This window comes from Anopheles merus, chromosome 2L, assembly GCF_017562075.2.
Source record: "Anopheles merus strain MAF chromosome 2L, AmerM5.1, whole genome shotgun sequence".
Classification (NCBI taxonomy): Eukaryota; Metazoa; Arthropoda; class Insecta; order Diptera; family Culicidae; genus Anopheles; species Anopheles merus.
The window spans coordinates 48,108,185-48,121,432 of NC_054083.1; the positions used below are offsets into that span (position 1 = coordinate 48,108,185).

Consider the following 13,248-nt stretch of genomic DNA (forward strand, 5'->3'; position numbering starts at 1 on the left):
TCCACATTGTGGATATGTGTGTGTGCATGACCACATAAAAAAGAAACACATTTGCCTAAAAGCGAAAAAAAGGAGTACAGGTCGCGTGGTACATTTCCTTTTTCGCTCCTTCTCGTCCTTTTGCTCTTCTGTTCCGACGTTTCCGACGTCGTATGGCAAACGGAACGTGAAAGTTTAGTTCCGAATTAAGTTATTCTAATTTGATCGTAAAAATACACGAAATTGAAATGGTTTTTTTTTGCTGCCTGTCCCTGCCCTTTGAGGGCACCTTCTTCGTTTTCCTCTTCCACCCATTCACTTTTGGGCATAAAATTCGGTAAAATATGTGCAACGGGCGGCAGTAGGCTGGCTGGCGTGGAGCGTTGGGCGGCAGCAGCAGTCAGCACACACAAACAAAACGCATACAGTTTCCCCCCGCCAAGACTGGAGGCATAAAACCGGGAAGCTAATGTTGAAAGAGAAAATCCATTCCTCATATCAAAAAGGTGGAAAACCGATGGGGGAGGGAAGGAGTTTCCAACAACAAAAAAGCAAAAGAAAAATACCAAAATGGATGGAAAAGGAAGGAATGGGTTTGTTTAGATGGGAAAAAAGTGTATGAGAAAAGCAGAATAGTATGTGTGAGTGTGTGTGTGTGGGTGTGTGTGTGTGTGTGTGTGTGTGTGTGTGTGTGTGTGTGTGTGTGTGTGTGTGTGTGTGTGTGTGTGTGTGTTTAGCCAGTTTCGTAACAGGGTTTTCGTGGCTAAACATACTTTTATTTCCAATACACCTTCGTCTTTTGTGTGGCTCGCTTACCGGTCACCGGAAGTGGCACCCGTTGCGAAAGGGTATGAAGTGGAAAATTGAATGACCACGTACTGTTTATGATAGTATTTCTGTGTTGGCCGTGCTCTCGCACAACACTCACACATATCAGCTTTGGAGCTCTTTCCGCCCATCCCCATGCAAAACTCCCCTATCCACCTGTTTTTCGCTGTGGCTTGTTAAAGTTTTTCGTTTGATGCTGTTGAATTTGCAGTTTCTCGCAGTTGTGGAATGTGCTGTGCTCTTGTTGCTAAGGCAAACCACCCGTTTGATCGGTGCCTTGGAATGTCGTTTTTTTAGTTTTCCAAAAAAAAAGAAAGAAAGAAGTAAAGCATCCAATTTTTTAAAACGAGTTCAAGTTCGGTAAGGGGAAAGTTCGTTTTCTCCCAATTTTCAAACGTAAATAATATAGTGCACACGAGCCAAAGCGCTTCGCTATTGGCAAGTGGTGTAAAAGAAAAAAAAAACAGGAAAGCGCAAACCTCCGGCTACCAGAATGGATAGTTTGTTTCATCGAGGTTTGCGTGAATTTTGGCCAACTCAAACAAAGGAGCTTGCCGCTCGCTGCTGCTGCTAGAGAGATGAGGAACGAGATACAGAACGTTGAGGAGCGGCACAGGCAGAATGGCTGCCGCGTGTCCGATCAGATAAAAGGCAATGAATGTGTACGAATTTCTTGACGATGCAACGCCACCCAGACGTCTAAAAAGCTCTTCAGGAGGGGGAAAAAAGTAGCAACTGGACACATGCTCATGCTTTTGCACCCGCTGTCTTCTCCTAGCATTTGGAAGGGCCACAACCAAGAAAGCTCCCCCAAACACACTCGCTAGGGAGGGTAGAGAACAGAAGCAGCTCTCCATAAATTTGTACCAAACAAAACGGAACGGTTAATTTTATCTTCCTGCTTCTCTGTGGTGCAAACTTCTAGTTTTTTTTTTCTTCTGGTATCACTTCTCGCTCGCTCGGCAATGGCAAGTGCACTCCATAGTGCTATGCCCTTTTCTGGACAAGTGGTGGTCTTGATTCCAAGACACGTTCCGGGGTGTTTTGAAGCGTACATTAAGTGATTTTTGGTTGAGCTCCGTAAACATTCGAATGAAATATTGGAGTTGGATTTTTTCTTTCTTTCTTTTGGTTGAGTGTTTTTCCTTAAGATTCAGTTTCCGCTTTTGCTACGGTTCGTTCTCATTTTCCGGTCTCCCTAAAAAGCATTCTTATCTGACACACACATACAAATGTACACAGAAATACGCACACACCGATTGTAGTTTGCTCCACACGTTTCGAATGGACATTTATTTGCAATTTTAGCTAGCCCTCGCTTGTTGTTGCGCGCGAGTTCTCGAGCCAAGCGAAATGGAAAAGAAAAGCATGAAGCAGTGAAGAAAAAAAAAACATTCACAAACACACACAAAAATGTCCCAACAGGCCCAGCAGCATTCTTAGTTCGAGTGAGGTGAATTATGTCTTAATTTATTGCCAGCTCGTTGTTTCACTTGCCTTACTGCCCGGTTCGTTTGTTTGTGTGTGACCAGCCTGGCATCGAGCGTGAGGGAGCAACGTGTGTTTCTTTTACCGCTCCCTGCACGAGTATCTGACCCCCCCCCCCCCCCCGGTAGCACATGGGCCGCTTTCACCCATTGGGCGGCTTGTGTGGGTCACCGTTCGACCGGTCCAAGAGTGCCTGGCCTCAAAGACCGAGGCGGAATGGGCCGATTTTTATGGACGACGTGAGGTGCTTTATTTGCTTCGTTCGGGTCTCGGTAAACGGTTTGATTGCTGGCGGGATATGCTGAGACAGCAGCAGCAGCACCAGCAGCGACGTTCAGCTATCGGGCAGCAGCATGGCCCCAGCGCCTATCGTACCGTGCACCGTGATGGTAATGTTCGGGACGGATTCATTTGTCCTGTCATCAAGGCCATGGGTTATCATGGGCTTGGTGAAGCGAGCCACCGGCGGACGGAAGCGAAAAATAATCTAGGAAAATGGATATAAATATAGTGGCACATTAAAATAAATTTCACATTCTACCTCGTGGTGGAGGGTGGGAAAGGGCCAAAGGGCCACGAATATCAAAGGTTGTGTAGAATCGGGACATGCACGCTGGCTCCATATGATGGACACGAGAGCCGGATCAAGCAAGGCCATTTGCCAGTGTCTTTGAGAAAGCGGTTGGCACTTCGGGCAAGAACAAGATTAGTGGGATTAGATGTGGAAATAGACGATGGGAGTAGAGGAGCGTTTTCTTGCTGGGCGGGTGGTGGTGGTGGTCATAATTGCTGTCGCCCTTTGGGACTGTTAGCAGGGGATTCTCCGAGAAAGGCCACCGGGTCGGAATGAACGAGCAAAGAATGAACATCTTCTCGTATGGAATGTACTCATGAAAAAGGGATTACAATTTGCTTTACAAACTGGAAAAGGTGATCTTTTCATGTAAATTGGATTGCAGTTATGTATGGGGTTAATTTGTACCTCCAGTCTTTGATGCTCTTGTAGTCGATTATGACAATTACAGCTGTTAGGTGTTACTTATTTAGTTTATGGGATTACATGTACCTGTATAAGAAAGGCAGGTATTGTTTTTGTATTGAGAAATGATGTTGGATATTTGATTCTATTATTATCCGCCTAAAGGTATGCAATTTGCTAGACGAATTCCCTTTATTTTGAAAACAAACCTTCATATAGGTTATTTTTACCATTTGATACCAACAATCAACTATGCAATTTTAGAGACAAAAAATTTAACTATAAAACGATTTTTACAACCATTTTAAATCATATTCGAGGCCTCCATCGAGGATACTCTTCATTGTTTAGATCGGAAGGGCATACAATCTTGACATAGAACGCATCGCACACAAAGCATAAAATGCTTAACCGATGAACTTCAGCACTCGCAACCAAAATGAGTGTGTGAGTGCGATTGTGTAATAATGAACGTTTAATGAACACGATTCATTGTTTCGGTAATAATTTATCGCTCACCTCGCTCATAATTGACCCCAAACGGGGCCGATGCAAAATTTATGAACTTCACTTTACTAGTCCCTTGTTTCTCACACACGACGGCTAACGGAAGGGACGGCACTTGCTCATCTAACAGGGACGAGCTTCCACGTTTATCGCCAAATCGCTCCCGAAGCGGTGCCGGATTGGGGTGAGATCAAGGCTAAAGGCTATCCCACGGCATCGTTACCGCGCTACACCGGGATGGATCAAGGCGAGCAAGCTCATGGGACAAAAAAGGGTTTTCACAATATCTCGCAGATCCGGAGAGCGAGAATGAGGGAAAGAAAAACAATGTCCCGTGCTAAAAACAAAAAGAAAAGACAAACACCGCTGGTGCGAAATGCCGGAACAGGATGCCGGCCCATCCAGTTGTGAATGGGAAAATTTACAACGTGCAAAGCCGGATGTGCAACTTGATTTTTATCAAAATTCTCATTATGTAATAAATAAAGTTTGCCCGTTTCTGTTCGGGCTCATGGTGCCTTGCCAATGTGTCCGATGTGTGTGCGCCTCACTGTGGAGCTTCACAGTGGGGGACCAACACACTCACACACTGCTGGTGGAGGGGGTTAGATTTGGCGACAAGCTATGTCAGCGCCGTGGCTTCCTTTTGCCCCCTTTGGGTGGAACAAGTGCATCCTACAGGTCAGTGGACTTGGCTTTGGTTCGGTTTGGTGCCGAGCGTCCAATCTCATCCTTCCGGAGACGGTCGGGGTCGGTTGTTCTGTTGTTTTTTTTTTTCGCTTCATGTGGCAATGTTTGGTGCCGCGCGAAGAGCGGGAAATTTGTGCGACCGACCGGCTTTATCTTGCTGCGGGAAAAGGGGCAGCAAAAACTCGGCACCAGCGGCTCTTGTTGTCGAGTTTCATTTTCACGTCGTGGAGGATGTATGTGTTTTTATTTCGAGGCTTTCGTGGAGTGTTCTCGCTAGCCTGAGACTGTGTTGTTGGGAATTGGGGGGTTTTGTGTGCTGTGCTTGTATGAAGATGGTTTTTATTTACGTACCGTTGCTTAACGTACTGCTCAGTCCAATCTTTTTTCGAAGCCGTTTTTTTGTTCGTTCAGTGCCTTTTATTCGCATTTCATGCTCAACTTTGAACAGTGCCGGAATAGTCGGACAGGTTCGAGGGATGAAATTTATACGACTTGATGTCGTCACAGCAAGCACCTCGCAGGCATGTGGTGAATAGATACATTTTTTATGACTCTTGCTGGCGGTAGACTGAAGATGAGATATTTTTCATGTCGTGGATTCGTTGTTTTCCTTCTATCAACTCTCATGAGCTGAAGTACTCTCTGAATGTTACCTAAGGACTTTAATATGTACCAGTATTTCGGTGAAACCGTAGAATTTTTGCCACTATTACAGCATTATTTGATTGGGATAACTCTTCATCAATTTACGTCTTTCCTCATCTTTTAGTCCTTATTATCCACGTGTTTAGTTTTCTCACTATCAGCAAAGAATGTGTAACATCATTCCGTTCTTAATTTGCTGATCATGCAACAAAAAAACGGCTTCCCCTAATCGACCCGCAATAAAAATGCTTCTCAACACACATTCCTTGAGGCCACGGTTCTCGTTCCCTTCCGTTAATTTATTAAGACATTCTGGGGGTAAATCTGTTCTGACGGAACTATTCGGCCGCGAATCACGATAAATGGTCATAAATTAGCGCCGATTAGCCTGCCGCTCCGATCACCCAGGACCAAAATAGGTAAAGTGTATGGAAAATACACCCCCACATACACACACTCACACAGCTAACCTTTCACTGATGCCAGAAAGCGTCAAAGATGGAAAGCGCTGGCAAGTAAAACGGAAAACAGGAAAAAATAATCACTCCGCCCGTGTCCGTGTTGCTTTTTGTTGGCTTTTTTTTCGGGGACGTACCGTACCGTAGAAATCGAAGGTAGATTGGTCGAATTCTTCACGCAGCAACAATAGCAACAACTCCACACTGGTTTGCTACATTTAGAACCGCGGTTCAATCGCGGCCGGCTTTAAAAGAAAGTTCAACAAAAAGGCCAAAGAGCGCAACTATTTTCGGGGAGGCCGTTTTGCTGTTTGTTGTGTTCTGTGGCCGTGGCGAACGAATCAACGCAAGGGGTGGAAAATGGCACACAGCAAAACAAAAACAACGCCAGCTCAATGACTCCAGCGCACGGCAGGAAGGCTTAGTGCAATGGTTGTAATTTTTATGGCCCTAGCGATAATTATCGTGGCGGAAGAAGAAATGGCCCGGCAAACCGGCCCAACCCCGTCCGGGCGGGCGGCATTTCACGCTTTCCCACTGTGCTTGCCGTTGATCTTGGATAAAGTGATTAAATTGATTTCGATAAGCCGTCAATGGTGAGTGGGGCGTGCTCGCTGTGTTGCTGCCTCTGTTCCACCAGCGGAACTGCGTGCGAGGTGCGTTATCGAACGGGACCCGCTGGACGGTCGTTGTTGTTGTGGGTACAAATTGGTGGAAGCCAACAATGGGGGAAGAGAGAGAGAGAGAGAGCGAGGTGGAACACGAGGCGAACGAAAATTGGTGGTAGTATTTACATAATTTCGTAACGATTATTTGCCGATAAGTGATAATTAGGGCGCATGCAATATGCGCCCAGCACGAATCGTGGCCTGGCCGAGCGGAGAAAAGGTCGTAAGCTTAAGGGTAGCGTTCTGATAAGGGCTTTTGGGCAATGAAAGTGTGTTTTGATTGAGGTTTTCATAGCGTTAGGCTGCTGGTTGTTTCAAGGATTAAACGAGCTTAATGCAATGAGCGTTTTACAATTTATAGGATATTTTAAAGCACTTTGGAATTTGCTGTTCAATGCAACGAAGCTTTAAAAAAAGAAACGGTTTGTAGCGCCTAAAAGTATGCAATGTGATGCTGGCATGTTTTTATATATTGCTCTTGGATAGATTTAAACATTCAATTTCTATCCGAGGAAGGCGTTGGATCAAATGCAATCTGAGCAGTTAAATCTGTTTGCCTGTAGTTTTAAAACTCTTGTCACCCAAAATGTCTATAAGGGGTTAGTCGAAAGACAAAAAAAGCCTCTCAAATTTGATCAAACAGCCAATTGAAATTCATGCCTATTCGTGAGCTCGAATTAGATGCGCATTGGCAAAATCAGGCCAAACCGAGGCCAACAGCGGGAAGAACCGAAAATAAAAAAGGCCATTGTTCCGTGTGTTTGTTCAATTTCCAACACCGACATTGGGTGCATTTAAATTCACCCAAGAAACGGAAGATTTGGTGCATGTTCAATTGATTCGTTGCTCAAATCGATCAAAAGTGCATCGTCGTACATTTCTTTATTGAAAGAGAAGCAGAGTGGAAAAAAAGCCGTAAAAAAGAGCCGTACAACTAGTATGACTACGATTGGAACATTCATTTTCAGAACGGCAGAAAGAAGGGAAGCAAAGAAAACGGCCACACAATCATTTATCTCGATTGGTTTTGGTCTCGCACTCTTTAATCACAACGGAGCGTATAAAATATTTGCTTGAAAATTCTCGCTCATTGCTAGCGAGAAGCGGCAGCTTTGCAAAGGAAATGGAAGCAGCAAAGGAACCGAACCTGAATGGCTTCCCCTACAAGGCGCTCAGCGCTTTTACAAGACACTTACCCATCCCCCTTGCCCCTTGGGAGTAGGATGAATTGAACGGTGTGGAAAATTCGCCAAATGGTTCTTCGCCGGAATCGGGTGAATGGGTTGGAAAATGAGAATGGTTCTACGTCTGCCCGCTCGGGGCCGGCCCGGAGCTCACCTACTTTATCAGATTTTTAAAATCCATAAAAACAATAATACGGTTTTAATATAATCATACATTAAATTTTATAGGACATCATTCAGTGTGTTATTATGTGCGGATGTGCGAGCCAGACCCGGAAGCTGGTCGGTCGGTCGGTCGGTTGGGACGGTTTCGTTGCTGGCAAAGGAATGTCTCACAATTCTTTCCATTGCTCGGTACGATTGGGTACGAAGTGTGTGCCTATCGGAGCAATTCTATCGACGCCAAATACACACACACACACACACGCATGAAGTGGAAGAAAAGGAGCATCATTCCGTACTTACTCTGACTCTCCATACGTCTCACTAGAAAGGTGCATCGGTTGGCCGAGATGAAGATAGAACGGCTCAGCTTTGTACCGTCGCCCGAGCGGCCAAACGGGATGCCAAATTGTTATGGCCGTTGTTGGGCTATTATTATTTGTCGTACAGGTTTTATGCTCCTTTTCCAGGAGGGTGTGTGCTTTCGCTCGGTGCGAGTGGTCGGGCGGTTGATGGCAGCAGACTTTTCGTTGCCGGCTCGTGAAGATTCATCGTTCACATTGTTCTAACCATGCAAGCGGGCTCGGCTTGCTTTCCATTCACGTTCGATAGTAAGCGATTACATGATTTATGTTAGTGTTATTTTATTGTTCTTCAAAGCGAGTGACTTCTTTCCCCTGGATGAAGTTGGACGGTTTGAAGAGGCGAGGAAGTAACAAGGAACAGTAAGCGGATCTGCTTACAGTGTTCCCATCTTTGATTGTGTAATCGAAAGAGTATGTGATCGGAATAGCTTGAATTATATGCACTTGAGCTGCCCAAAGATTGTACAGTGTGTGTGTATGGGTAAAGATGAGTAAGTCTAGTAATGATATGGATTATCCTCAACGATGTATTCTACCTCAAAGCGTTTGGGAGTTTAAACATACATGATGTCTTACCGTTCGTCGTAATGTGCGATTGTCATCATACATTCCCCAATCCATGCATACTTTTCCCAGAACAAAGCGCTCCAAACGCTTCACCAAACTTCCCCATATGCAAATATTAAATTAAACTACACTGCCAGAGAGCACCACTTACTTATCAGATTGCTGGCATTACACGACCAAGCAGCTTGCAGTAGTGTCCCTCGCAAAAAAAAAAAGACACGACCATGTAAAAGAAACCATATGCTGCAAAAGGGGGATGAAAATCTGTACAAAGTCATTCCACGATGGCGCACGATGGCAAAGCAATGCCCATTGCATTCAATTTCTCCTGATTGAAATCGGGTAATGCAACGGCACGGCAGACTACAACAGAATCGCACATTAACCACGTTTGTTAGCAGCGAGATGAGCCAGCGAGATGTTCTGGGCGCTGTAAAACTGCAACAAAAGACTGTCGTTTGCATCTCATTAGCCAAGACAAGACAAGACAGGACGCACAACAGCAACAAGCGGTAGTAAAGTGGACCGTTTCATCGGGACAGCATCTTTCCCCGCTTTCCCAGGAGTCTCAATCGGAACGGAAAGCGGAAAAGGAAGATTGAATTTCATGCTTACAGAGCAAATCAGGAAGCGTGCTAGAGTGCATGCCACAGTAAATGTCGCCCCGGAAATGGTTACTTTTGGCACACGTAGCCCGGCAAGGCGCAGGTTTTGCAAGAACTGGGCCACTCGAAAAACAACGACCAACGTCGGAAAAAAACGCATTCTTCCAGTCGCTCCAAAGCTAACGCGCGCTTACTTACTTACGTGCGGCAACATTAAATTTATTCCAATTCAGTTTGCTGTTTGGCAATTTCTTTCGTGCCTTGCTCGATTCGTCCCTAAAGCTGCACGGCACGATTTTGGAGCGGCTTGCTGGAGGCCAGATAAGGAACGGCGGGAAAGTAAAAATCATTACTCCACCCGCGAAGTTTGCTGGAGGAAGCCAATCGCACGAAAACACAGTAAATTGAACTACCTTCTCAATGCTTCGGTGCAACCGTATCGTTTTCTTTCGCCCTTTTTCAACGTCTTATCGGTTATTCTTGGGTCTCAGAAAAAAATAAGGCATTTCACGTAGCGCTGCTTCCCACGCCCATTTGATGTGCCAGTGGCCGTGCCAGGCCAAGTGCAGGAAGTTTGTGGGTAAACTCCCCCTTTCGGAAGAGAACTTCACAATCACAAATCGGCGCACGGCTGAAGACGGAATTTGGAATGCATAAATTTAACCCCGGGGAGCGACCGACCAGCAACCGAAGCCAGCCCGAAATAATTAGATAAACGAGTCCGACGGAAAACAAGAAGAAAAGCACATACGCCTTCGCGGACGAAAAAAAAAAAACCCTCTTGCGCCTACATAGCCCAAGAACGAAGAATAAAACGGTGAACGGTTGGTTGGGTGACACGACCTCTGGCTGGTTCGTCTCTTGTTTTTTTCTTTTTCTGCTTCTTTTTCCGCTTCCAAAACGAGAAGCTTCGGTAGAAAGCTTCAGCGCTTTGGTTGGTGGAAAAACGACCCCCATCCCTTCGCCAGAGCGTGTGAGCGGGAGGCAGCGAATGTGTGTGATAGCAACAAAAAAGAGGGCCCGAGCAGGCGCGCCATACAGATAACAGCAGGCACGAACGGGATGGTTGAGCGCCGCACCGGAAAAAGCGAGCGAGCAAGTGGCTTTTTTGCCCGCGCGGTAGGGAAAGAGAGAGCTTGCGTGGGAAACTGGTGGTGCTGGTCGTCGGAAAACGAGACGACCTAACGACGATGAAACGTCTGATAACACGACTGACGGACGACGACGACGAACATAGTTGCTTTTCCCTGGTGCTAGGTAAGCGCAAAAGGACGCGCTCGCTCATCGTCTCGTCTTTATCGGCCCGGCTGGTGGCTGGTGTTGGGGGGAGAAACAACAAAATAAAACATCCCCAATTAGGGCACCCGGAGCCGGATGAGGTGCAGTGGGTGAAGCGTGAGAAAGTTGTGCTTTATGTTCGTGTGTACGGGCTGCGAGGCGAGAGCAGAACATTCCAACCGGAGGGTGGATGCCTTGCCGTTTTTCCCAAAGCAGGATGGCACTATGTGCTGTGAGATGTGAGACACCCAAAAAAAAAAGCATCCGCTTCTGTACCTGCGTGGTAAGCATTTTGCTCCTCTTGCGTGGGTGGCTCGTGGGGGGGGGGGGGGGGGTTTAATGGGAAATGGGAAAACTGGGGGGCAAACTTTTCGAAGCAAAACGGACTGGTGGCGGGTGATGTGTTTCTGTTTTTTCTTCTTTTAATGGGAACGAGATGAGGCGTCCTTGTTGGTATGCTGGTGATCGTGGATGTGGTGCTTGTGTGTGTGTTTTTGGGTAAATTAAATGCTTGCAGCTGAGACGAACCGACCCACGGTGATTGAGGTGGGTTAGAATAATGGTTTTTGAGGGTGATTTAAGGTAATTTGTGAATTTGAAGGAAGTTTATAAATAGGCTATAAGCTGTAAAAACTGATCAAAAACAAAGCCTTTTTATTAAATTCAAATATTAATTAGTTATTTACATCCAACATTATCCAAACACAATTTACAAAGAAGTTTAAGCACAATGAAAGACTTCGATTTTTATACTTTATCAAACATAGCTTAATGAGTTACAATTGATGATGTTGAACTTATAGTTCTCCCTGCTGAATTGAGACAAAATTCAAGTACTTGTTTACTGTAACTTATCGTTCTACTTTGCTTTCTATTTGCAGGAAATTGCGGCCATCCTAATCAGCTTCGATAAACATTCCGAGTGGCAGTCGAAGGAAGTTAAAACGAGGTACGTTTAAAGTTGCCATACCATTTCGCTCCAGATGTATCCTTACTGTGTCTCTTGCCTTCTTTCCTTTCTAATAAAACAACCCATCTTATTCAGTAGAAACAGCATGAACAAATTAATAATAAACCGGCACAGAGACACAGAGACTCTTGTCACCATAAAACCCTCTTTTTGGGCGAACAAAAAGGGAAAAGTATATGTCGAGACGGGTGTGCAACACTGCCACCACTGTTCCCTCTCTGGGCTATGGGGCTAAGCACCCGTGGGAGACAAACATAAACGAACATATTTCATAAATTCAGTGTCAGTGCGCGATGAAGACGGCTGGTTCTCCTTGCAGGTTAACTGTTCGTGTCGCGTAACAAACTGGGGTAAACGGTTTATGATGATTTTCATTCTCGCTACCGAAGAGTGTCAACAAGAGGGAGTTAGTGATGTGCCGTAAAAAAAACAGGCCAGCATGCCTGCCAAGCGTGTTTAGTGCGAACGGTTTCTCTTGCCAGACAGGTGGCATCTTTCGCCCGCCCCGAAGCGCATCATAAACGACTCACTCATCACATCTTGGGACATCTTGTTCGGGACGGCCAGCTCGGGGAGGGTGTCTTTTTCATTCCTTGCCTTCCTTTGGTCGACTCTCGAGGGAAGATTTATTCGCACAAACACATATTAATTTAACTTTATCACCTCGCTCAACAAGGGCGCTGATGGTGCTTGGATTCTTGCTGGCAGTGGGGTTCTTTTCCCTCAACACACAGTTCAAAGCGTTGCACACTTTGGGGCACCCACACAAACACACATACTGGTTTGTCAACATTATCAACATAAACGTGTGTCAGTATGTGAGAGTGTGTGTGTGTGTGTGTGTGGCGCTGTGGACACCGGAAGATATACCTATTTATGATTATTGTGTGATGTAATTTTAAACATTTTATTTCCCAACCCGATGGGATGGACTTTTCGGCTTCGGTGGAATGAGCTGGCTCGCACCCGTTTTCGTGCCGTTCCGTCGATGGAAGGTGTAAATAAAGCACCCTTCTTCTTAGTGTCCCCAAAAACACATAACCACACACACAGACACAGCTGGAAAGTAGGGAATGGTTTATTGGGTGTTTGCATTAGTGAGCAAATTTATTGCCGTGATCCCTTTTTTTGAAGCGCTGACGTAGGCTTACGGTGCTGAAGCGTGTGCCTACCGGGGCACGTGGTCATTTTTGGGGGTTTCCTGGCCCCTCTCCTGCTCGGTAAACCTTACGTGGGCACGATAGGGACGACCTAGTTTTTCGTTGACCGATAAGGTTTCCGTGTGCTGTGTGCATTTTTCCGTGGGATTTTACGTTCTGTTTAGCGTGATTCTTCATAAGTCCGACGTTATGAATGGGCAGCAAATGGGATTTAGATAACAGTGACACTGGTCAGCGAAGTTTATAGCTTGTTTTGAAGTTATACGGGCAATGGAATATGTTTTATGTTTAGTAGTACGCTTCATTCGTGTAGTTGATTATTGTATTTTGCTGTTCTCTTGTTGTTGATGTTTTGTATTCTGATAAATATTGAATTTCTTTACGTTATATTTTCACTCTTTTACTATTTTTAATGATTATGAAACATAATTTAAAGTTTATTCTATTGCCTTTCATCCTTCCAAATTGTCTGAGAACTCATTGCTTCAGCAATCTTTCAATTTTAACAATTCTGATGGTATTATTTGTTTTCTACGAGCCCTGAAGCCTCATTACTTTTCATAAACTGTGATGCCCAATAATTCACCTCCTATTAGTCTTTCCTGATATGATGCGTGATGCGTTAAGTGTTGCCGGTAAGCTACAGGTCACAGCACCATTTAGCAAACATTTTCCCTCAACAATGATTGGCTCGGACCAATTACTCAAAACTCAA

The 13,248-nt window shown here is 45.3% G+C and overlaps 1 protein-coding gene across 20 annotated transcripts in view; it reads left to right on the forward strand.

Moving 5' to 3' along the window:
- LOC121593846 overlaps positions 1–13,248 on the forward strand; it is a 169,069-nt gene that overhangs the window by 140,368 nt on the left and 15,453 nt on the right. For all 20 annotated transcript variants that reach the window (XM_041916568.1, XM_041916571.1, XM_041916564.1 and 17 more), the window contains one exon: positions 11,285–11,352. In XM_041916568.1, coding sequence (XP_041772502.1) covers positions 11,285–11,352 — 68 coding nt within the window. The remainder of the gene's footprint in view (positions 1–11,284; positions 11,353–13,248) is intronic.